Raw genomic sequence first — 26,855 nt, 5'->3', positions numbered from 1 at the left:
TACACAAATTCTCGTTTTCTCATTGGAAAAGGTACATTTCAAAATATCACTGTCCTGGTCAAAAAAGTGTGGAGTTGTGGGGAATAATAGCCATTTTCTATACTTTTGAGGCATAAGCAATTAGAAAATAACACTTACTACCCAGGAACAAAAATTGTGTTACATAGTGAAAATGTAAAAAAAAAGAAAAAAAAAGAAAGAAGAAGAAATGCAGAGAAAACCTATTGCGAATTCTCTTCCGGGTTTCTGGACTACAAGCTTAACAGCTCAATAGTTTCACACTTAAAAGGTTCAATACCAGTTACATATTGGCGATGTAAGACCAGCTCCTATCCAATCCACTCCAAATCAACAAAAAAAGGGAGAAAGACACACACATACATACATGCATAAACACACACTCACACAAAAGGAGGTCAAGGACTGCAGCAGGTTTTAATGCTCTTATGGGAAGCCAGCGAAATTGCACAGCATCAAACATATCCCCTGATCTGCTGTTAGAAAATCTCAGACTCGCTCTTTAACAGACATCAACCAACAGTAATAAATAAATTTCATCTTTAGAAGGCCTTGCTGGGTCCAAGTTCGGGAAGAAGAAAAAAATCGTCCTGAATTCCATGACTTTCCTTGCAGGACAAATGCTCCTGTGTCTTTGCACCTGTCTGCTAACAGACTACAAATATTTACAGACCACAGCGGCCACACAAGTAATGCTACTTGAACAAAAGTTTCCAAAAAATTTCAATTAACAAAATGAAAAACCGAAAAAAAAAAAAAAAAAAAAGCAGCATTCTTTAGGTCGTGTTTCCAGAGTTCCGCCACTCCATTCAGGGTCAGGATCCTTAAGAAAGACTGACCTGAATCAGCATAATCCCACCAGTGTTCTGCCTTACAACATCTCATAGCTCACAGCTGTCTCACTAGGATCAGTGTGTTTAAAGCGAGAGTGGCAGGGTGTGACTTGGAAAGCAGCTGGTTTGCAATGCACTGGGTGTAATGATAGCATAGTAAGAAGTCCTCATTGCATCGGCCTCTACACATCATCCTCCTCGAGCTGATTCTCTTTATAGATATCTCTGACCAGCAGCACTCGAGTTAGGAGACTAGCCAGTGTGTTCTTCTCTAGAGGAGTCGAGCTGAACCATAGCGGACTGTCTGAGGAAGCAGAAACTTCTGGCGTCATGTAAAAAAGGTCTGTCCTCTGCCTCACAGATTCTGGGCTGTGGAGAGAGGAAGAGAGAAGGGGATGCCAGAGAACCAGCAGAAAGGTCACAAAGGGTTCATTTATAAGAACTGATGAGTTTGAGAATATTTGAAAATCAGAATACAAAATGTAAATGTAATAGCACTGTTGATTAAAGAAATAAGCCATTTGAGATAGTGATCAAATTAAAACGCACGCACGCCACGACCTGTCTGACTTACGCTGGTATTGACACTAACGCTGCGTTTTCACTGGCACAATAGAAATCCGCTCATTGCCGACCACAACGCTAGGGAACAGCTTGCTCCATGCCGCTGTAAATCCCACTATCCACTTCGTGAGCATGGTGATAGGCTTCCATGGGAATGCATTGAAAACACTTACTCACCTTTGCTCACGATGCTCTGGTGGAAATGTACAGTAAAGCGAATCATGAACACAGCTTCAAGATTGCTGTAGCAAAGCGGATAGCCACAGTCTACCGGCAGATTAATATTGTGGAGGATGAAAGTTTCAGGGATTTAATGTCCATTGCAATAAATATGCAACCTATGTGGGGACATGTTCTTTCAATTAGTCAAACCTCAACTTAGAATTTGGGAAATGTTTAATGTTCCTTGAATTTGTGATATTTTAATGCATTTCTATCTTTATACTGTGAAAGGCTTTGTTTGGAAAATGTTAATAAACGCATTACATTGCAACATATCGTTTTGCCTTCTTTCCTAAGATGTAAATAAATGAATTTTGACAAGAAAACTAGTGTATAAAGTGCAAAGTTTCAGGACTTTTGTACAAAAACGCATGCAATTAAAAATGTTAATCAACTGATGGCACCAACAAACACACACGTGCTTGCGCAGAGAACTTGTAGTCAAAGTTTTGGTGTTCTTTCCTTGCCGTACATGCCAAAGATCAGGGCCGTAGCAAGGAAACTGGGGCCCCTTACCAATTAAAAAAAACGGTTTAGAATCTATTGTGAGCCCCTAGAGTTATAAACACCTTCCACCCCACTAGCTACAACTCTGCCAGAGACATTTAATTTGTTTACACACACACAAAAAAAAACATTTGTTCACTATGAAACGTGTAACGTGGTTAAAAAAAAAAAAAAAAGTAATCTAAAAAAGGCACAAACATGGTTTAGCTGAACCATCTGAAGATACTTTGCTCCATAATTTTTTGTTTAAAGATCCCAGTATCCATCTTTATTGCTGCTCACTTTGTCTCCGCTATGGTTTTTTACATAACCACATTTCAGCTCAACTATGTGGTGCCACACATCTACTCACATTAATGTGGGGGGAGAGAGAAAACGTGTGCGGAGCGGGAAAGGGTATAAATGAAGCATGTTCGTTGCTAGAGAAAAATAATCAAGGATACAGAACTGAAAGATCAGCATTATCTATGCCGCTGAGCAATGTAGAAACGGTAAGATGGGGCAAACGTTGTCATGTCTTTCGGCATGGATGGAACAAATCTGGGTTGCCGACGAGGAGCACGGTCCACTAATTGGTGACCGCTGATCCATCTCATAAATAATACATCTCATACAATCAGAATTTAGAGTCGAATCCATTTGTATGATGGTTATTTTACAATGCCTTTGTTGTAAGCACATGCAATCAGATTTCAGAGCCAGAACTATCCATTTTATTAAAAGTTTTCTGCAATGCGTTTTCCTTCATCACTCAAATGGCTTCATGTTGTACATTTAACTTTTTTTTTTTTTTTTTTTAAAGATAAATAACTAACTTTTCCCCTTTGGATGGAAATAAAGCTTTATGCACTCTGATGTGCCCTCATAGTAAGAGCATCTACACAATGTTTCAGAATGTGAACAGCAAATGTTATAAACCCAAGACCCTTTTCAGATCAGTGGTGCTCAAATGGGAAGTTGTGAGCTGAAAATAGTTTCCAGGTAGGTACTGAAAGGGTCATGGACAGCAGGTGAAAAAACATGCACTCTTATCATGGAGTCAATGCTTGACAGAAACTGTTAAATGTGACTCACCACTTTGAAAGGTAAAGCTCATACAGTCGGCATTCATGTTTCATAACGGGACAGTGAGCTTCTGCTCCTGAACCACCATCTGCCTCAAAGTTTGAGTCACAGTTGTCTTTACGCCGCCTCTTACTTCCTGATTGCTCTATTTTAAATAAGAGATGCATCAGCACAAGACATAAGTTCACTTTTCACCAAATAGCTAAACTTTCATTTAGCATCCAACAGACGAACAATTAAAAATCTATTGCCACAGTAGTAATATATATATATAAAACTGAAAATATAAAAAACGCTGTAGAATAACAACAATACTGACAAAAATATATGCTAATATATACATATATTTTTTTTAAGTTTTGCTGTCCATACACACAGTTTACATTAAAAAGGTATAGTTCACAAAAAAAAAAAAAAAAAAAAAATTCTGACATAATTTACTCACCCCTATGTTGTTCCAAACCCTTTTTACTTTCTTCCGTGGAACATGCAAGGAGACGTTAGTTAGAATGCTAGTGACTGACGGCCTTAGTCACCATTCACTTTTATTCTATATTTTTTTTCCATACAATAAAAGTGATAGTGAGATTGAAAATAGTCATTCTGCCCATTGTCTCCTTTTGTTTTTCACGCAAGTCATACAGGGTTGGAAAAATATGAGGGTGAGTACATGAAAATATAAATTTCTGGGTGTACTATACCTTTTTTATTTAAAATGTATCAATTATGCTACAGCATAATAAGGCCTTCAGTTCAGTTTTAATGATTCAGATTCTTTTAAACACACCATGCTGCTTCTGAGAGATGGAGGGGATGAGTATGCAAACGGTGGTCTCGTGGCTGTGTGGTTTGGAACTGTTGGGGCCATAGATATTTCCAAAGGAGAGACGTAAGTGCTGTTCGATGGTGCGGAGACCAAAGTATTTGGTGTTGAGATAGAGAAGAGATCTCAGCAGGATGGAGGGCGTCTGCTCCCCAAGCTGCCCGCTGCTCCATAGACACTGCTCCTCAACACGGCCCCACCGAGAACCTCAACACAAAAACAAGACTCTTAACATTATATCAACTCTGATAATTACAGATTATGCAAAATGTACTACCAATAAAACTAGGGGTGCACCGATCGATTGGCTACCGATTGGTGATTGGCCGATATTCATCTTAACATCTGCTTACCCAATCCCTCATCCCTGTGCCATTTAAATCAGAGATTAATGTTTTTTGCAATACCACTAACAACAGCAATAACACCTAATGTCACTGTCTCTTCATGTAGTTGCTTATTAATTTGTGATTTGAGCTACAACAAAACGCTGAAGACGGTAAACAAATCATAGATGCCGATTTCTCGCTAGAGCAGTTTTGGAGATTGTAATGGATATACCTTTCTTATTTTTGAACGTACCTCTGCTGTGTGTGATGTTCTTACGACTATTACTTGTTGCCAGAATGTCACAATTTGGGCTGTCACCATCAATTATTTTGATAATCAAGAAATCTAAATGATTATTCTTACTATTAATCGAGTAATCTGAAAAATTATTTAATAGGGTTTCTGCAGGTTTTATGAAGACCTTTTTAAGACCAACTGAAGGAAATTCAAGAATTAAATTTAAGGGGGCTCACAGCAAGTAATGACGCTGACTACCACCCCTGGAGTCCCGAGTTTGAATCCAGGGTTTACTATGTGAATCCAGCCAGGTCTCCTTAGCAACCAAATAAGATGCATGGATTGACTGTCTCAGAAGTGGAGGAAACTGAGACTTGTCCTCTGCCACCCGGACTGAGGTGAGTAACCGCACCACCAGAAAGACCTACTAAGTAGTGGCAATTGGGCTTGTCAAATTGAGGAGAAAAAGGATACAATTATTTTTCAATTGGCAAAAAGGCATGCCACGGTTGGTGTCAGCACAAAAGTGTGGATTATATTTTGATCTATAGGTGGCCCTGTCTCCAATCTGCTAAGGCCCGTTCAGGACATGATGTATGCATCATTGCATTCAAAATACATTTATCTTTTTGATAACAGATTATCCAAAGATCCAGGTGATGATCCGTGCATTTTCCAGCATGATGGAGCACCATGTCACAAGCAAGAGTAATAAAGTGGCTCAGAGATCATTACATTGTAATTTTGGATCCGTGGCCAGGCAAATCCACAGATCTTAATCCCATAGAGAACCTGTGGTCAATCCTCAAAAGGCGAGTGGACAAGCAGAAGCCCACAAATTGTGATCAACTCCGAGCACTAATAAGGCAAGAATGGATCGCCATCAGTCAGGATTTGGCCCAGAAGCTGATATCCAGCATGCCAGAGCGAATTGCAGGTTATGAAGAACAAGGGTCAATACTGTAAATAATGACTTTCCAAATATTGAATGTTTCTGCCAATAAAAGCCTTTAAAACTTATGAAATGCTTATCATTGTTTTCCAGTATACCATAGAAACATGTGAAAAAAATAATCTACAAATACTGAAGCAGCAAAATTTATATCACTACCAATATTTTGGGCCACAACTGTACAAGTAATCTTATACTGCTGTGCAAATTATGACTGTCCAACTCAAAATTAAATAAGAACTGTTGAAGTCACATAAGCCTGAAGTAAAGCATTATGCTACAAAACAGTTTAAACTGTCTCTGGAACTTTAACTGTTTATTTAATGATGACCTGTCTCTCTATTAAATCAAGCAGGGCAGTTACTGACTGGTTGTTCAAATGCCAATGTATAATTAAATATTTAAGTTTTATTGTAATAAGATTTTATAAAGAAATAAATTAATGAAATATGAAAAATGTATTAAAATAGAGTAAGGATATATTATTGGATTGTATTTATGTCTCTAAAAAGTCTGCAAACATACCTTTTACAAGAACTGCATTACATTTATTTCTGATTCGTTATATCTGCCCTGTACAAATCTGAAGTTATCTCATTATTTGGTAACCGACAGCAGAGGGTAGTAAAATCAGTAAGAATTGCATTTCTCATTTCTAAATAATTCTTTAAAAAAAAAATTAAAAATATAAAATTACTGGAACCACAATTGTTAAGAGGAATTGGAACCATACAATTCCTTACGATTCCCAACCCTACCCAGGAATTACTCTAAAATGACCAAGAAACCAATCCCTCATGCAACATTTAATAACATGACCGTATGAATTTAAGACTTCTTGTTCCGATTTAAGCCCTTTTTAAGGCCTTAATTTGTGAAAGGGCAATTTAAGACAATTTTCAGACCCGCGTAACTCAGATTGCATAATGTTGTTGAGGTGAAGTCAAGTTCGGCTAAAAAGAGTTAATTAGCATACTTTTTGATGCATTCTATGACTGAATAACAACATCTAATTCCAACAGACACCCAAAGCAGACATATTTTTACAAAGGTTTATATAATTCAGGCTGACAGAGATTGGCTACTCCAGGTGTGCCCACCCTTTTTTTTTTTTTTTTTTTTCAAATGCAAGATCTAGTTCAAGAAGAACTAGACATTTCAGGTAAAACTTCAAAAGTCATGCGAATGTCTAATAATCAATCTTGTTTATTAATGACGAGTTATATTCAAGTTAACATTTAATGGAGATAAAGCCATTTTATTTATTTGTTTAACCATTACTTACTGTACATGCAACACAGAATATTAACATTAATTATGTCATTGAAATATAAGTTTCCACTTATTTCTTCTTCAGGTAAGCCCAAATTATATTGTATCTGCGGGGCATGAGATGCATAGCTGTGTGGCTTTAAAGAGGCCCTATTTTGCTTTTTGGGATCATTTCTCGGGCAAAAGAAGTTATGCTACACCCATTCGAGCAAATGACTAATTTAGATGCACTACTCAACTTTTCATTGAAGCTTTGTTAGGTTCACAATAATCAACAGTGTAAGAAAGCTACTAAATTAAAACCTACCACTGTAAAACGTCCTGCACAAGTCGTGCTTGTGAAGGTGGTTTGGGCCGATCAGCTTGTTCTTCCAAACTTTCATTCATTATTGGACCCTGGCTAGAGCTGGTACGGCAGAACCGATGTCACTGTTACCATAGTTACAGTAGTGTTTACAGATGCTCAGGAAGACTCTGGAGCTGAAACTCTGTTTTGATAATGGACATTACATTTCCGACACAAGCTCTACGCGGTTGACCAATCACAGACTAGGCCAGCTGACCAATCAGGAGCACACTGGGCTTATCGGAAAGGGGGGCTTTAAAGAGACAGGAGGTAAATCAGAGCGTTTCAGAGTATGAAGAGCGGGGAAAAGAAATGTACAGTATGAGAAAAATGTGTGTTTGAACATAAAACATGTAAACCTATTCAAGTACACCCCCAAAATAAAATTATAAAACCTGTGCATTAGTATAATATAGGCTCTTTAATGGCTCATGTTAAGCTTTGACTGACAGCAAACAGACCCACAGCTTTATTAAGTAAATACAGTTCTCTGGGTTCCCACATTGAGTTTTATCTGTGATGATGGCCGTAAACCATCAAATATTTATCAGAAGTGGGGCATTGCTTACTATTACAAAATTAATCATAATGAAATCTAATTTACATGATGTTCGTATTTACATTTAAATGGTAATTTAATGTACAGTGCTTCCCCTAATATGTTTTCAGCAGCAGTGATGTGCACGTCCACGAGCCCACAACGCCAGACCCGTATGTATTACATGCATCGGTAGATGAATAGCTTAAAATAGGGGGGTAATTTTAGCCTGGGCCACATCAAGGTTTATTTGTGCCTTTAAAGGGCCTGTTGAAAATGTTATGTGCATTGAAATGCACATTTCACAGTACTGCATTGATTTTGAGGTTGGGATGCAGATGTAAATTATAATACTAACAACAATAACATCTGTGGGACAAAAACAAACACCTAATTTTTTATATGGCCAAATTGAAATATTTTGACAGTTTGCATCATTTCTCTTTTAAAGATTCCCTTCATCAGGCTCCCACCGATTAATCTACAGCCATCTCTTGGACTTTCTGAAGACAAACAAAACAACTTTCAATCAAGAGTGCATTACAAGAGAACATACAGTTGGAAAACGGACTGCTTGGTCCATAATAATTGTGAAAATTTACCATAGTTCTTCCATAGTGTCCATATTTTTAGCAGTGCTATTTGTAACAGTTCATGGTACCCATAGGTAAAAATATGCATGGCTCCCCAATACCATGTTTAGTAACTGTGGTTTCTATATAAATAACTATAGCAGACTAAATACATTTAGAAACGTTTTCTGAAATAATGCCATAGTTAATACAGTACAGTTAGTGTTACAGTAACTCCATGGTATATTTTTGTAAGTGTTGTGATTTTGAGAATTGAAAAGCTTTCTAATTTATGTTTTCTTTGTGTCAATTAGAATGTGGGGGCTGTTTGTTTTAAACTAGTTTCATCACAAAGACATCAGTGCTTTGCAACAGACAATTAATTCTGTACTGCATTCAAACAGGTTTCGCAATCCCTGCCACGCATATCATTGGTTCACAGGCACGTTTAAAATAGTCTGTTCAGTTGAGACTTGTCCGCCAATTTCATGCACCTGCGCTGCTCTATCCATTCTGCTGTGTTGATAAATGATCCGGGTAACGCTGTCGAATATGACCTGCAAGTCCGTGAATTACCACACCTGCTCTGCGCTCACACTGCTCTTATCCATTGAGCATTGTTGATAAATGGTCCAAGAAGTGCAGTTTCATTCTGCCTTTGAAGCGATCACAGGGGAAGGCTCATTAATATTCACAAGGAAAGCGTGAACTAATTGGTCAGTGAGACGTTCTGATCCCCTGCAATCCTACATTTCAGAAATGAACTCTCAGGCCACATGAAATTAAGCAATTTTTACATGTTTTTATGCAGTGACTTCACTGTGTAAAGTGAATATTTACACATATTTAATATAAAATATTAAATTAACCATGTGAAATCTCAAAAGCAGTGCAGTACTCAGTGGTTGAGGCTCAGGGTTACTGACCAGAAGGTCGGGGGTTCAAGCCCCAGCACCACCAAGATGCCACTGTTGGACCCTTGAGCAAGGCACTTAACTCCAGGTTGCTCCGGGGGGATTGTCCCTGTAATAAGTGCACTGTAAGTCGCTTTGGATAAAAGCGTCTGCCAAATGCATAAATGTAAATGTAAGTGTTTGTGCATCTGTCACAGTGCATGTAACTTTTTGCAAGTCTGACAGACATCTTGTCATGCTTCATAAAAGCTTATATTGCCAACGACTGTGTAGATAAATAGGTTTAGAGTGCATTCCAAAGTATTTTTGCTGAGTTCAATGTGTCCCGCACAAAAACGAATGTCTCCCCTTCTCTCACGCACCTGGACACGTAGCAAATCGCAAGTCTGTGGAAACTGGATATCATCTTTGAGTTATTTTGCATTTCTGAAGTGATGGTTTTTTAGGTCCTACATTGTTTTTCAAATCTAAAGTGAAGTGCTGTCTGTCACAGAGCTAACACCTCTTGTAGTTATGTGCATCTCATCCATGAACTACATCTCATTGATTTGTCGATTCTGCAACTTTGTAATTTTATAGTAACTGAATTAAATCAAGTAATCATGACAGCACTAGTCACAATGAACCTTGATACAGACAACAGAACTATTCATAAAGGTTTTCAAATTATTTAAATTTTAGCATTTTAAAATTCATTTAAATTGAATGCTATTTTAAAGTGTAAACATAAACATATAACTGCAGCATTGAACTTGTATAAGTGTGGCAAGGGGCACTTTAAAAATAAATAATGGTGATTGGATTGGTATCAGCACCGGCTGATTTATTTTCTGAGTTAAAATATCAGTGATCGTTATTGGCCTATAATTTCCTGATCGGTGCACCTCTAAATAAAAGACCTCTCAACAATAAAAATCATTGATAACTATATATCAATAAAGTTGTGAAATGTCCTCATAGTTGGATTGAGTCAACACCAGTTTTCAGGATGTGAACAGCAAGTTATAATCACTGGACATTACAATCATGCATCTATTCTCTTCAAAAGTACTGGTGATTTTACCATCAGGAAGAACAGTGGGTTGCCAGTCTTTGAGGAGCTTGTTCAGCTCTTCTCCGAACATGTCATATTGTGGATCACCGAAAAGGTCATCTGTCCTCCCCTTGTCCTGCAAATGCTACAAAACACCCACACAGTTTTATAGCACAAGCCACAACACACAAAGATTTTTGGACACTTACAATTTTTTAAATATCTTTGCATTACATAACAAAATATCAAAACAAGTGTCATTTATAAAAAAATTATATTGGTGGAGCATGTCCATAGCTAATTTGATGAACTGCAGTACACTGCTAGGACACCTGTATGAATGACTTCATACATCCACACAAAAAAAAAAGCTCTATCATTTATTTAAGTGTGACTTAAATGTCAGAATATATTACCAGGTCCATCTCTATTCTCTAAGGAGTACTCTGAGGTGTCCTCATATTTAAAGCATCATCACTGTGTTTCAGAATGTGAACAGCAAATGTTTATAATCATTGGACACTCTGTTTAGATTACGGGTGCTCATTCTTGTGCCTCAGTATTAAGTCTAATTAATTTAACTCCAATTAAACACACCTGAACCAACTAATTGTGGACTTACATGAAAATACCCCCACCCCCATTTATTTTAAAAGCACTTCAAGGGGGTATACTGAAGTGAGAACATTAGAAACACCAATAATAAAATAAAAATATCTGGTATCTCCTCTGGAGGGAGGAAAATATCATTCCGCAATAGTTTCTATAGTCTAAGATCCTTTATTAACAGCTTTAATAGGCAAATGCAACATGCCCAGTCTTGTGTTGTGTGGGCCGTCTCACCTTCTGGATGCTGAGGCAAAGGTAGAGAATACTGTCCGGGGCATAGCACTCTCCACTGGGTCGGCGCATCTCTCTGATGAAGCGAGATAAAGACTGATTCAGCTCTTCTGGGCTCAGCGACTGGAGACGGCCTTTTAAACAAACTATAAATATATATAATGAATAAATTAAATCATTATTAAAAAATACAATTTTAAAAATTATACAAATTATTTAGGTAGGAACAAATGCTCTCATAACTCAGAATGGTCAACAAAACAGTTTCAGAATGTGAACAGCAGTGAAGTTATAATCATTGAGCACTTTTAAACCAAGCAGAAGCCTGTATAAAGCTTGTTCTACCTGAATCCATCTGGCAGAAACTGAAAAAGTTAAAACGTGTGTTTGTGAAAAATAATTTATGATAAATACCTTCTATCTGTCTCTCGTTTTCGTTGGACTCGCTGGACTGTGAGGCTGCAGATGTGGCCCACCTCTTCCATGCATTTAAGCCATACCTGGAGCTCAATGGAAAGGAGCAGTCTGCTGTTGGAGACTCTATTGCTGGTGATGAGGATAAGGAGGAGGAAGACTCTTCCTCTACAGCCCGCCTCTTCTGGCCCTACAATAACAGCAAGTAAAAAACATGAGCATTTCATGATCATCCTTCATTACAGGTAAAGACCCATTTAACCTTATATAGCATCTTGGCAATCACTGCATATCAGCATGTGAACAGCAAATGCCTTTCTAAATCACAGGAGAGTATTGTATGTGCCGTTATGGGGTGGATCTGTACAGTACCCTCCTCCTAGTTCTGGTTCGAGGTGTCTTCTCCTCCTCAGACATGACTGGAGGCAATGAGAAGAGCTTGTCTGCATCTAGCCGCTCAACCAGGATAGGCTCTGATGCTGGAACAGACCAGAGGGACCCGTCTTTATTGGGTACAATCATATTATTTTGACACACCGAATGTAGGCTTGGAGAGATAACCAGAAGGAAATACTTTATTGTTTTGTTTTTTTTTAAAGGGAGACATGAAAAAGAATGAACTACACCTGATCGATAGATAGAGTCAATAAGATAAAAATAAAATAGCAGGCTATGAACAAGTGCCCTCATAACATCAAACTGTTACAGAATGTGAACGGCAGTAAAATGATAATAATAATCACTTTTAAACCAAGTAAACACTGATTTGATGTAAATGTGATCAAGATTGGGGAAAAAAGGTAAAAAACACATATCATCAAGGGGCATCCTTATAAGATAAAAGGAGGCTGTGAAAAAGCTCCCTTATAATTGGCAGAATATTATAACAGGTCAATAAAAGGCTGTGTGTTCATTTGGTGGTACTGTACCTAGTGGAAGGTCCTTCTCCAGGTCCAAATCTGGCTCATACTTGTCTTCTTCCTCCTCCTCCTCTTCTGAACTGCTACTGACATGTTCATGTTTTATGCATTCAGTCTTCACTTCCTCACAGCTTTTTTCACATTTTATTTCTAGAAAAGAAAAAAAAAAAAATAGGTTTTAGGTTCTGACAATGCTGCTATTGGCAAAATACTACAGGAGAAATCCCTAATATGGGTTTGTGATAATCTAGTATTAACTGTATCAAGAAAACTGCACTATGTGCAGTCTGATTTGAACAAGAACAAATCAAGCAAAGGTTCTTACTGCAGTCTGGTTTCTCATCCCCTGCAATCAACTCAGCCATGGCAGCCAGATCAGCTTCCAGAAGGTCAGAGGAGACTTTGGTCTTGAGCTCATTGATGGCCTTCACAATCTGCTCTGCGTTCTGCAGTGTGGTGGGCAGAAACACTGGCACAGGCACCTAAAAGCACAAAGATGAAGCACAGAGCAGTGAGGGAAATCTGTGTGTGTTAAGGCATGCAATCTTTACTGTCTATCAGGGGTCGGCAACCTGTTTGTCATGAAGTGCCATTTAAAAAAACATTTCTGTTGATCACAGTTTCTTATGTTACGGTGGTTTTCATTTAGGAAGAGTTAAATAATAGGCTGCAAAAGTGCCCATATAATTTAGAATGGTCAACAAAATGGTTTAAGCATGTGAACATCAGTGAAGTTATAATCATTGACATGTTTAAAACAAGCAGAAGCCTGTAAAAACAAGCTTGAAATTTCCCCCCTGGATGCATCCGGCATTACACTTTAAAAATGGAAGAAATGAGAACCTAGGTTAAAGTATGTGTTGGTCTGGCATGGAAAACTGCCACGGAATACAACAATGAGCAAAGGTACATAAACTCACCTGAAATTGGAGCCTGACAATCATCCATAAACTTTCCATTTCAAATAAAAACATTGGCTACATTCACAGCTAGTGTTTGGGACTGGCAACCAAATTTCCAAACAGGTGTGACTCTCGAACAACCCTTTTCATTGGAGCTCACATGTAACAATGTGTGTGCAGAAGAGATTGGCTCTCATTCTATGATGTGACAATTAGTACCCATACAATGTGGTTCGATTCACACAGCACAAGTTAACAAAACTAAAAATTTGGTCGCTGGTCCTGAAAAATTGAGGGAGTCACTTTGGTTGTAGAATGCAGTTGTCACTCGAACTTACACCAAAATGTGTGTGAACAAATGTATTAAGCTAAAGACTGACAACTGTATTCTGCCGTTGTGTAAATACAGGCAATTTGACTACTTTTTTGTGGTCTGTGAGAGATCGCTTACCGGTAAAGGTATTGCAACAGGAGTAGGGGTGGCCTGAGTGTAGAGGTTCATGGGTACTGGGACGTAAACAGGAATAGGAATAGGAACAGGAATATACTCCTTTTCTGCTTTCCCTTCCTGGTCCACCTCATCTAAGGAGATGCAGAGAAAGCACCACGTCAACATTCTCCTTTTCCAGAAAGAGTGTGAAATTGCAACTTTGTCACAGGGTAACAAAAAAAAAAAAGTGCTCACCTGTTTGTAGTGGTTTGCTCTGCATGTGGGGTTTGCAATAAGTGGCCTTGGTCATGGTGAGGGGCTTACAAAGCACAGCTTTATTCTTCACATCCTTCAGAATCCCTCCTCCAGCATATGATACAGGACCTTGAGTAAACTGCAATAGTAACAACAAGAAAAAAACAACAACAGTGAAATAATTACAATTTATTTTATGGCTGTTCTGCAAATTTTCGCTCCTTATCTCGGACTATCTTTTATTCAAATAGTCAAAACTGACTGCACCCTTACCATCTTAGATGCTTGGTTTGGTCCTCCAAGCCCTGTAAATAGAGCACAGGATTTCATTTTAAAAGTGGTAGTATTATAAAGCATGTCGAGTTACCAGATACGTACAGTATAAATACAAAAGTGAGGTTTAATGATTTTACCAAAAGCTGTGTTTTCAGGGCCTCGCTGTGTGGCCATGTTAGGCTCGTTCTGCTGGCAGTAGAAACGCAGGAGACACTGCTGGTCGCAGAAGTGCTTCATCTCTGTACGCCACTGCACAGACTCCATCAGGTTTCCCTGCACCTTACAGCAGTCGCAGCGTGCCGCCTAGTGGACACAGGAGAGAAACACAGGTATTTCACATTAGTGCAACAGAGACTTTGCAGGTAATTTACTAGTGTTGTCACGGTACCAAAGTGATCCCAATTTCGGTACCACAGCAGAAATATGCTAATATAACAATGTGTTATTGAACACACCAGTTTGAATATTTTTAGATAGTTTAGATATTAATTATTATTATTTTCCAGAGCTCAATGTATCATTTAAATTCATCATCAAAATGGTGTCTAATCAATTCATTCTTAAAACTCAACAAGTGAAAGTAGAACTTTTCAACTTGTCATTGTTTTTATTGCAAAACCTTTATTTAAAAGTCTTGCTTGTAATTTATTGGTTTGTTGATACTACTACTACTACTACTACTACTACTACTACTACTACAGTGAATATTACATTTTACTATACATTTCTGACAATTTCCTCAACATCGGGTATCTAGCTTTTATTATGAATCGTGCTTTTTGCTGGAAGCTTCACTTGTCCGGATAAACAGCTCGCCACATGGCCCAGTGTGATCATTGAAGACTTATAAGTCACGTCTGAAATCTCATCTCTTCACACTGGCCTTTGAAGTCTGACAAATGAAATGTAGAACATAGTTTTGAGTGTATTATTTTATAATACTAGTGTATGTGGAAATTGTGAAATGTTGTTTAAAATTGTATTACTTTGCAGCACTTTGGTCAACTCTGTTGTTTTATGTGCTATATAAATAAAGTTTAGTTAGAATTAAAGTGCAAATGCTGTGATTTAATTCTATAAATATATAGTCTACATGTAATACACACTTTATAGTGGATTGGTGCTCCGCTCTATCATCTGATCAAATGTGAATGATTCTCAATGTCTGTGGAGTTTCCACAGTTTGAGCAGTAGGATTTATACAGGACACAGCTCTTCCACACTTTCCAGATTTCAGACTTCAGCAGTTTAATAAAATCACAGTAGGACATAATTTAATTTATTAAATTGTCAATTTTAGTGTAATTGAGCACACGTTCAAAATAAGCCTGTGAACATTTTAAAGCAGTCGTGTGCCAGTCATACAGCGCTCTGGTACCGAAAAGAGCCGCTATTCGGTACAACCAGTACTGCAGAAACACTGGTATCTTTATATCGGTTTTATTTTAGTATCAACTTGGTACCGAAGTACCAGTATTTGTGACACCATTTACAACATTATTTTTGAAATAATTTAAACTGTGAAGGATCTCAGACACGAAGCTTTAAATAGAATAAAATTATTTCCAGATGTTCACAGACATCTGGATGACATACATGTGCTCACAGGGGTTTTTGCACAGACCAGTACATTACCACCATCCTCTAGCAGTCTCAATAATGCAGCTCATTTACACATCACAGAATACTTTTGAAAATATTTTACTGCTAAATTTGGTTCAGAACAAATTCAGATTTTAAACCTTTGTTCTCATTTTATGCGGAGTGAGCCAATTGAATCATGCAGGAAAATAACGTACCTTGTAGTACCACTCATGAAACTTCTTGGCGCATGTTTCGCTGCAGAAGTCCCTGCTGACACCATCTATCTGTTTGGTGACAGATTTCCTACACATCTGAGTGCAGTGGTTGCAGGTGACACACTTCAGGCCCAGACGACTTGCAAAATCCTGCTTGAACAGTAACTTGCAACCTGCAGAGGAAATGGGAGGGTGACACACAAACAGCTTAAACACAAGTGCATGAAATCTATCATACCATTTTCATAAACAATGCATTACATTGTCATCCATTAAAATAAAATTCTATGATTCAATGTCAAAATCGATGTCCTCATACCATAAAGATATAATCACAACACATCATGATGTGAACAGCAGTAGATTTAATCACAGGACATTGTGCTGGTCAATACAGAGTTAAGAGACAGAATAATGACCTTCACTACAGAAGGGTCTCTTCACCCCAGAGAACTTTACAGTCTCATGAAGAGTCTTCTCCTCCTGACAGAACTCACAGAACGTCACTATGCAGTGGAGCTTTTTGTAGTCCTCACAACAGGCCTTACTGCAGAACTGATATACTTTATCCTGGAGACACCAGAGATCATAATTAATGCTTAAACCACTCAAGACCTTAAAGGTTTGCATCTTGATAGAATAATGGGATTGCTGGAAAGATATCACACCTCCCACTCCAGTATCTCCGGCTTCAGGCTGAAGGAGCCACGGCAGTAGTTGCATTTAAGCTGGATGTTTTCAGAAGCTGAAGCAGGAGGCTGCCCATTAGTTGATGTTTGGATTGTGGCATTCTGAATGAAAGCACAAAAAAAAAAAAAAAAAAGAAAAGGTAGTTGGTGACAAAACACACGAATAGAACATTACCACTCTGTATTTAAGACTTGGAAATAACTTGAATTCAATGAGGCATGTAAACAACTTAAGTTCTTTGCTGATATTGAAAAGAAAGTGTAATATCTGTACCACTAGTAGCACCAAACAGAACGGCCAAATGAAATAAAATATTTCACCAATTTTAACCATGGATTCTGAATTAACAGTGGCATTTGTAATCATGGTTAATAGTGAAACCTTATGAATCAGGACATCCCCAAGTCCCACACCCAAACTTATGAAACTGGTTGAGTCAATATTTCCATGTCAGGATGCTCAAACAAACAACAAATCTGGAAAAAGCCACAAAGTTTTACTATTAGAAAATCAACCTACAAATGGCTGAGTTGTAATTATCTCTGCATATTAAACTGGGATAGGAGAAAAATATTTTAATGTTGAAAAAGTTACATCACCTTTACATATACATGCACATAAAAACAAGCATTAGTCTACAGTACCTGGAACTTTGTGACACATTGTGAACTGCAGAAGCTCAAAACCTTCCCTTCAGGCAGATTGGCCTGATATTGAGGTAATGCATTTCTCTTACAGAAATGACATGCTGGCTCTGTATCTATAAAAACAAACAAGGACAAACATGAGTTGACATGTATACTGACTGACCTCAAATCTCTGACTCAGTGTTTGAAACCATAAATAACTCGTTTGTGGGTACACATTAGGGCTGCATGATTTGGACAAAAAGTCATTGTGATTATTTTGAAAAAATATTGCTATTACGATTTAAATTGCGATTATGAAATAAAATAATGGTAATGTTTTTAACATGTTCAACTACCAAAAGGCTACTAGGGTCTTCACACGAGTCCTCTTAAAAATAACTAAACAGACCTTTTTTCAATTCACCCACAAAAAAAATAAATATATAAACTAAATCGTACCATTTTTCCATGTATATTTTTTGTCCATTTTGTGATGGGGGTCTAAGCTCACCAATCATCATTAGTTTTTGAAACCCAGTCAATCTGAATATTAGGGATGCTCCAATCAAGATTTTAACAACACCCATCTTCAATTTTCTTTATATTATAGTTCCTTCCTTTTTCATTTTGTTGGATGTTGTAACATTAGTTCCACTTTCACTCGCTTTCTGCTGGGAGTGTTATAAGGGAAACATGATCTCTCATGAGGCAAACAAAATACAGTAGAATGGAGGAAGAGTGCATGTTTCTGGATTCTTCATGTGCTACTGTTAATGCGGTTTGCTCGACAATTATTTAATAAAGATGCTTGAATTATACCCCATCTTGTATTACACGTTATTTTCATGATACCCGTGCCTAGCTGAGACTGAGAATACAATTAACAAGCCGGTTTAGTGTAAATAAAGCGTTTAGCGCATTTAAAATCTTGATTTTTATTTTATTTCTATGAATTGTGCAGCCCTGGTACACATCTTAAAAGTGGCGATCAAATGGGCTATTGAGCATGTGAACAAAGTAGAGTTAAATGTGGTAAAACCATATGGCATTTATTATACAAAAACGAGACAATATCTACATAAACAACAGAAGTTATGAAAACCACATCAAACTTTGGGCAATAAAACAATGCACCCATAGAGTGAGTGTGACAGCATCAGCTCTAGGTTGTCAATATCAACTTACTCTGTGCAGAAGATGCAAACTTGCTCTTGGTCATACAGGCTGTTGAGCAGTAAGACTCCATGCCTCCATTTGACCCTATACACTGAGTGGCATCTAAAGATCTGCACATCACCTTACAGCCAATACACTGCACCATCTTCCCATGTGTCTGTGGAAAGAAAATAATTAAGTCACTATTCACTTACACCATTCAGCCACAACATTAAAAACACCCACCTAATATTGTGTAGGTCCCCCTTGTGCCACCAAAATACCACTAACTTATTTGTTGAACTATCTGTTAAATACTGAGTATTTTCAATTAATTTAAGGGAAGTGATTTTTTTCAGGGAGTATATCCTATAACTGAAAGCCTTTTAATTAAAAAAAAAGCAATTTAAACAATATAACTGACCTGTTTATAATCCTTGATGCAGTTTTGACAGCAAAAGCGTTTTTGCTGACCGTCGATGAGTAAAAAGTAGTTTGCTGTGGCACGGCTGGGCAGGTAGTTCCCACAATGTTCGCAGCAGTTCATGACGAGCCCATTAGCCATACGGTAACGGTTAAAGCATGCATCACTGCAGATCTTGTGGGTTACGTTCTTAAAGCTCACCTCATGACGAATCTGGAAAGGAAAGGTAGTAAGAAAAAACACATTAAATGATGCATTGTGTATAATGTTCATTGAACAGTTAGTTTAACATATTATAGATTATCAAAAATAGATAACAAATAATAACTTCCTTTCTGAGGTGATTGCCATTGTTACACCATATGTACAGTCAAGGAAATTGGTAACCATGGCTACAAGGCTGAAGTCTTATAGATAAAGCTATTGCAATGATTATAGTGCATGAAATTTCTATTCTATACTGGACGATGATGAAAATATGGGTGAAAATGACTTGGTTTTACATCTAGTTGTAAACTGATGAACTCATATTACAGGTTGTAATGACCATGTCTGCTGATCTTGACTATCCTCATTCCTCATTGACAGTACATTCAAAAGGCATCATTCCAGAGCTCTGCAGTGCAAGCGTTTGCAAGTGAAAATTACTGGGTGCGAATGTCGAAAATTATTTGGCTGCATCAATGTCTGGCCATTCTCTGTTGACCTCTTTCATCAACAAGGCATTTCTGTCCACAAAACTTCCACTCACTGGATGTTTTTTGTTTTGGCACCATTATGGGGAGGGGGGGTTTAATGTTTCCATTGATCATAAATATTGCATTTTCTTGTTTGATTATTTAGGGGGGAATCCTGGCAAATGTTAAATAGTTTTAAACAAAATCAAATTAACAAAGGCACAGCTTAATAATAACTAAATTATCTATTCAGTTTAAAGTGAACAGTTGAAAGCAGTGGTTCTCAACTGGTGGGTCACGTCCCAAAGATGGTTGTAGACAGCAGAATGCTTAATAATGTCCCACTGTGGTGAGCAGAATAGCATCTCCGAATGCTATTCTTTTTTTTATTCTTTTTTTCTCCCCTATTTGGAAAGCCCAATTCCCAATGCACCAAGTCCTCGTGGTGGCGTAGTGATTCAATCCGGGTGGCGGAGGATGGATTTCAGTTGCTTCCACGTCTGAGACAGCCAACCAGCACATCTTATCTCATGGCTTGTTGAGCACGTTAACGTGGAGACATAGCGTATGTGGAGGCTTCACGTCATCCACTGCGGCATCCACGCACAACTCACCATGTGCCCCACCAAGAGTGAACCACATTATAGCGACACAAGGAGGTTACCCCATGTGACTCTACCCTCCCTAGCAACCGGGCCAATTTGGTTGCTTAGGAGACCTGGCTGGAGTCACTCAGTCACGGGTTGTTGCTGTTTTGGAGCCTACATTATATTAGGCAGGTGGTTTAAATGTTGTGGCTGATTGGTGTAAATGATGCTTAACAGAATTTACAAGATACATAAAAGCAAATTTATATAATGATATTTTGATTCATATACATTTCATTTTTTAATGTTCAAGAATAACAGATCTTATAATAACAAAGTTAGCACCACACATACGTTCATATGGTTTCAGCCAGGGCTACTCAACAGAAAATAATTGAAAAGATCAGGGAATGTGTCTAAATGTCCTTTGTCACGTGTTAAGGTCATCTTCAGACAGGCTTCTGAATTTTGTAAAAACATGTCTGTTTGTGCATGTTGTTTTGTAACACAAAACAGTTGTCTTAAAAGAACTGATCTTGGCTGTCTCTCTACATTTTTTACTTACCCCTAAGGGCAACACATAGGAGCATATGTGCTTTAAAAAAAAAAAATCTGTAAGCATGGAGCCCCAGATTGCAATAGAGTGAAGTTAAATCTACTGATAATTCTTGCCAATTCGCATTTTGACGAGGACAAATTCAATCCAAAGGTGCAGTAGAATGCACAGGTGTTGCCAGACCCTATTTAGGGGGCTTTAGCATAAATTTGATCTCAGCCCCCCTAAAAATGTGTATCACCGTAACCAACATGCAAATTTGTGATTGTCCATTTTAAGCTCTCAAACAGTTTAAACACTGGCAGCACTGCACTAGCTTGGAGCACGAGAATGCCTTGGTTGCTTTACTGGCCTATAAAAACTTACTGTAGTGCTAGCCAATAGCACTGGAGTGTGGGCTGTGAAAGAGCATATCATTGGTTCAACCCACTAAACGAATACTCCCCTTAACTGAACCAGTCGGTCACTTGACCTGGGACGGGACGTATTCTTCATCTCAATCATGAACGAGCGAGGAACAGCAGGATCTGATAACCGGCCAAAGGAGAGGATGCATGCTGTTCGTTTAGTTCAGTAATCTCGTTCAAGGAAAGGGGCTGGATGAATTATGAGTAAGTGACTGATGACATTACAATGACAGGACGTATTTGAAACTTATAATTATTTTTAGGCCAATATTGTTGTCTTTTTATATATATATATATATAGCTAAAGGCTATATGTAGATCAATAACCGCACATTTGAATAAAGCATAATTAGACTTGATTTTGGTTATGAATGAATCGATGCTTCATCAATGGTTTACACTATTCCTTTAAACCATTGTGTCATTCACTGCCGAAACAGGTCTAATTATACTTCATTCAAATCTACGTGTTTACTAATTTACGTATAGCCTTCAGCGGAGGATTTAAGCATCATAATCTTTGAAACCCCAAATGACAAAGCATATCTATAATTTTGCGAACTGCTGTGCATGACTAAGTATATGTATGTTTACCATGACTCATAAAAAAAATTACTTAAATATTGATTGTTTCTTATCCACACATATCATATTGGTTCTGAAGATATAAATTAAACCGAGACTGGAGTTGTGGCCTTTATGTGATTTTTGGAGCTTCAAAAAGGTCTAGTCACCATTCACTTTCATGGAATGGACATACAGAGCGGAGTTATTCTTCTAAAAATCTTAATTTGCGTTCAGCAGAAGAAATAAAGTCAAACACATCTGGGATGGCATAAAGGTGAATATACATGTAATGAGAATTTACATTTTTGGGTGAACTATCCCTTTAATGAATCACTAAAAACACAAAAGATCTTCATTTGTTCTCATCTACTGGCGTAAAGGTGTAATTTACAGATATGGTCACTGAACAAATTAATGAACAAATCTTATTGTTTAATAGATTTTGGTGAACTTATCTTACCTCAGTGAGCTTTCCACAGACAGTGCACTTAGTTTGGAGTTGGTTCTTCTGGGGTTTCTGTTTGTTTTCATAAGATGCCAGGCAGTCAGTGCTACAAAACTCCTGAAATGATTCACTTGAGTCCACCTGGGCCACAATGGTGCCTCCTTTCATATTTGTGATGTCTCTGATTTGAAGAAAACAAAGCACATAAGACACAGATTTACATTTAGAGTATCATTCACTGTACTTCTATAAAAACCTGAACATGAGCTAAATCAACAGAGGTTAAGCGTTCATGACTTAATTGCTTTCAGATATAAGACCAGACCACTCTTTTAAAACTAATTTAAGCATCATACTTCTTGCACATTGTACAGCTCTTCTTGGGAGTGGGCTTGTGGGAGAAGGCAGATAGGCAGGAAGTCGAGCAAAAGAGGTGGGATGAGCCCTTGCGCTGGTAAGCAGTCTGCCCTTTCTTCAAAGGCTTCTTACAGTTGGCGCATGTGACTTTCATAGTGCGTTGGGGCTGCTGGGATCCTGAGGAGGACTGACAGGGTTGTTTGGGGAGAGGAGCTGCAGGATGACGCAGAGTCCACTCCGGGCTGCTTCTGGTTACGTGGAAAAGAGGCCGACTGGGAGATCCATGAATCTGAGGGGGAAAACGATTTAATCTCATGTTATGATTCTCCTTATTCAAGACCTCTCCAAAATCCTTATTTTTCTGGCAACTCTTTTTTTAAGAGCTGTACACTGCATGCTTTATGAATAATAGAGCTCTGCTTAAGGAAGCTACTAAAACTCAATGATTGACGGGTAAGTTATGGCATAGTAAAATGTGTTATTGTTTATCCCACACAGAATTGGCAGACTTTTTCTGCGTTTTTTACACTGATTTTGAAGGAAAATCTGCCTTACAGATATAAATATGGTAAAATGTGTTCAACTGAGCTGAGAGAACTACACTCTTATTGGTGGCAGAAAGCATAATCAAATTAGCCAAGATATTTAATTAACACACAAGGGGATGTATAGAACTATGAATGACAGTCGTTCCAACTCTGTGGAAATCTGCAGAGCATTATGCAGAGTACAGTTGGCACAGATTCTGTGTGGACATAGTTATTGTCTTATTAAAAGAGGTAAATCCAAGATTGTGCCTTGTTAATTATGAACAGAATGACACAGTAACTGTGTGTGGATGCATTACCAGATCTCTGGTGCATCCCCGTTTCTCCATTCTGCACAGGCTGACTGCCAGAGTTAACACGTCCTGGGTTGAACGTGGGTGAAGGTGTGCTGGCTGCACCCTGGTTCTGCTGGGTCTCTGGATTCAGGCTGAATGCACTACTAATCTGCAGTCTGTTCTCAGCTTCCTCCGAATTCTCCAACCCAGCCGATGCCACCACACCCTTGCCCTTCAGTGACGTCACATTTGTGATCATGAGGTTTATATCCTCTTGAGTGCACAGGGGTGTTCCTGTTGATGTTGTCATGGTAACCGCCGAAGAGTCCGCTCCCAACGTTGTAACGCTAGCGATTTTGATTTCAGAGACAGGTTCTGTGCTGCTTAACATGCTCTCTGCCTGAGGGGTCGGCAAGGAGGAAGAGGCAGCACCTGAATCCTCCTCATCGTCTATAACGATTGGCTCGCTCTGGCTTTTGGATGTTGTAGATACGGCTGAGGTGGCAGCTGTAGAGGAGGGAGGACTGGGAGTCATAGAGGCAGCTGTTGCCGTGGTAGCCAGCTCTGTACAGTCTTTGGCAAGAGTGAGGGTCTCTGCAGGTGTGTTAGAATCGGAGGGGCTGGCAGTCTGTATTCTCCCATGAGAGAGAGCAGGAGGCTCTTCAACTAATACTACATCATCATCATCTTCCGAGGCTTTAGGCACATCTGCTGCAGTCTGCTGCTCTTCTACAGATGGAGTCGGTTCAATTGTGGGTGTGGTTTCCATATGACCCTCCCTCTCCCCAGTGACTGTACCTGCCACCTCAACATCTGCCCTGGCCTCCAAATCTCCATCCATAGTTTAGGCAACCACCTGTGGACAAAAACATAATCAGGGGAACAATTAGGCTACCTCAGGAGGCCAAAAGCCAAGTGAATGAGTATTACATAAAATTATCATGCTGGTAAAAAAATAAACATTTTAAATCCTTGCTGACATCTAAAAAATGTGCTAATTGGTGACTAATACCATTTATATTTACTATATAATAAGTGGTTTAGAAACAATCTATGGATTACATCAAGATATTATTACAAGAGTATGATCTTGACATCATGAAATGCATGAACAAAGAAATACAAATTATCAAATTTTTTTGCTCTCAAAAACCCAACATCCCCCACTCAAGCAAATTGCCAAATAAATGAACAGCATAGAGTTAACTGGACAAGATCCTGACCAATTTAGGCTCTTGGTGGTCCAGACTCAGACTGCATTGTAGACCCATCAAAATTAAATCAATGCACATGTCAAAAATTATACTTAAGGGATAGTTTTCAAAAATGAAACTTCACTCATCATCATTTCCTCACCCTAATGACTTTCTTCTGCTGAGCACAAAGATTTTTAGAAGAATATCTAAGCTCTGTAAGTCCCTACAATGCGAGTGAATGTTGACTACAATTATTTTATTTCCAAAAACCACATATATCAGCATAAAAGTATCCAGAAGACTCTAGTGGTTTAATCCACATATTGAGAAGTGATTTGACAAGAGTTGGAGAGAAACAGATCAATATTGAAGATTTTTTTTTTTACTATAAATCTCCCCTTTCTACGGAAGAGGATTAGGGCCAAGCAATAATAAAAAAATAAAACCATCTCGAGATTAAAGTCATTATAATGCGAGATTAAACTCGTTAAATTTCGAGAAAAAAGTCGAAATACAATCTTGAGAATAAACTCATTAAATATCGAGAATAAAGTCGTTGTGTTTCGAGAAAAAACTCGTTAAGTTTAATCTCGCATTATAATGACTTTATTCTCGATATTTAATGAGTTTATTCTCAAGATTGTATTTCGACTTTTTTCTCGAAATTTAACGAGTTTAATCTCGCATTATAATGACTTTAATCTCGAGATGGTTTTATTTTTGTATTATTGCTTGGCCCTAATCCTCTTCCGTACCTTTCACACTGTGAAACATATAGTAAAAAATTACTTAATTATATGTTTCTCGCCAACACTTATCACATCGCTTCAGAATACATTGATTAAACCACTGGTGTAGTAAATACAATAAAACCTGATCAGATGAGATATTACATTAACAAGTAAAGTATTTGTATATTTGGGCTTTCCTTGCAGGGTGATTTCATGATCAGAGAGCCACTGAGACGTGATATAAGCATATGCGCCACGTGCTTGAGAAATCTGCATTCTGAGCTAACGCATGGGGTTAAAACAACGCTCATGTTTAATTCCAGGGGTCACCAAATGCATCATCGTCGCATGGCCATACAAAGCTTTGATTCATCTAGCATCAACTTGGTCAAATAAGACATCTGAGGAGATTCCTACCATTTTCCACCCGAGTTGGGTAACCCTGACTCTGGACCCTCTCCTGGACACACACGCGCGCGACCACGATCAGCGCGCTGTCAAGGCAACCGGACGACGACGTCAATGCGCTCTGCATCATTATATTCGAGAAATTCGAGGGCAACCGGGTGCGCAAACTTGCTATTTCAGACAACCAGGCGGGGGGACTCTCACAATTTAGCCCAACTGCTCCTTTGAGCAAGAAATGCGCTGCGGCTTTCACGCAAAACCCCCGGCCCATGTGTCGATCCTGTTCCCACCCCTTGACTCTCTGGCGCATGCAGCCATTGGATTAGCGGCGATCAGGAGGGAGGAGAGCAACCGAGACTGCGCCATTGTTATTCTAGTGGAAAAAAAATTAGTCTTAAGTAGTTATTAACGAGTAGTTACTCGCATCAAAATTGGAGGGAAACTGAATTTGAAACCCAATGTACCCCGATACACGCAAAACAATACACATTGGAATAATATACACCACATTGTTAAAAATTTCGACTCTTCCTTTCAAACACTGATCACACTGTTAGCTCTGTTAGTTTGAGAAACATATCCGTTTTCTGCTCTGCTTATGATAGATAACCAAGAGAATGAAGTTGTCCTGCTGGTATTACACTTGAGTGAACGTTTAATTGAAGTTACCCCAGCGCGTTAGGCAATCAAAAGGCAATACAAGTTGTGACCTGTGGGGGCGCTGCACAGTTAAGAAACATCAACTATAACGTCTTTATCCACCAAAAATTAAAGAAATATTCCAAGCTTACCTGTTTAGCAAGCAACGCGAAAATTAACCCTACAACTACTAATTAGCACAAAAACAAGAAATATTTCCTAACTGATAAATAATTTTGCCCCCTTCAGTCCGAGGGTAGCACTGCCTCATGTCCGCCATTAGAGAGCGAAACAATGCGCGAGAGCATAGGCAACAGCACCCTGCCACGGCGGAGAGAGGGAAAATCTCAGGCGGGGTAAAATTGCATGCCTCTCCCTTCGTTAAATTACCCTCATGCACTAACACAGGTGACCACGGCGATTTCCTCGACTCGAGCTCTGCGGCGAACATAGTTGTAAAAACTTTGTCCAATTGAGCACAGTTCAGCATCAAAACGCTAGA

The 26,855-nt window shown here is 38.5% G+C and overlaps 1 protein-coding gene across 1 annotated transcript; it reads right to left on the bottom strand.

The window, feature by feature from the left end:
- Positions 1–115: 115 nt before the first annotated feature.
- Positions 116–26,855, bottom strand: zmym2 (zinc finger, MYM-type 2). Its single transcript, XM_052142550.1, is given in 24 exon segments — positions 116–1,220; positions 3,219–3,354; positions 3,997–4,239; positions 10,257–10,371; positions 11,070–11,212; positions 11,481–11,670; positions 11,853–11,959; positions 12,410–12,550; positions 12,726–12,882; positions 13,754–13,884; positions 13,988–14,126; positions 14,261–14,292; positions 14,401–14,566; positions 16,063–16,235; positions 16,482–16,632; positions 16,731–16,853; positions 17,397–17,512; positions 18,567–18,714; positions 18,961–19,173; positions 22,215–22,380; positions 22,556–22,776; positions 22,778–22,845; positions 23,404–24,235; positions 26,506–26,855. Coding segments are annotated over 23 exon segments (4,083 nt in total). The 5' UTR covers positions 24,221–24,235; positions 26,506–26,855; the 3' UTR covers positions 116–1,033.

The sequence above is a fragment of the Xyrauchen texanus genome, chromosome 14 (assembly GCF_025860055.1).
Source record: "Xyrauchen texanus isolate HMW12.3.18 chromosome 14, RBS_HiC_50CHRs, whole genome shotgun sequence".
Lineage (NCBI taxonomy): Eukaryota > Metazoa > Chordata > Actinopteri > Cypriniformes > Catostomidae > Xyrauchen > Xyrauchen texanus.
The sequence above is the reverse complement of the archived record's forward strand: the minus strand, read 5'-3'. Positions and strand labels throughout refer to the sequence as shown.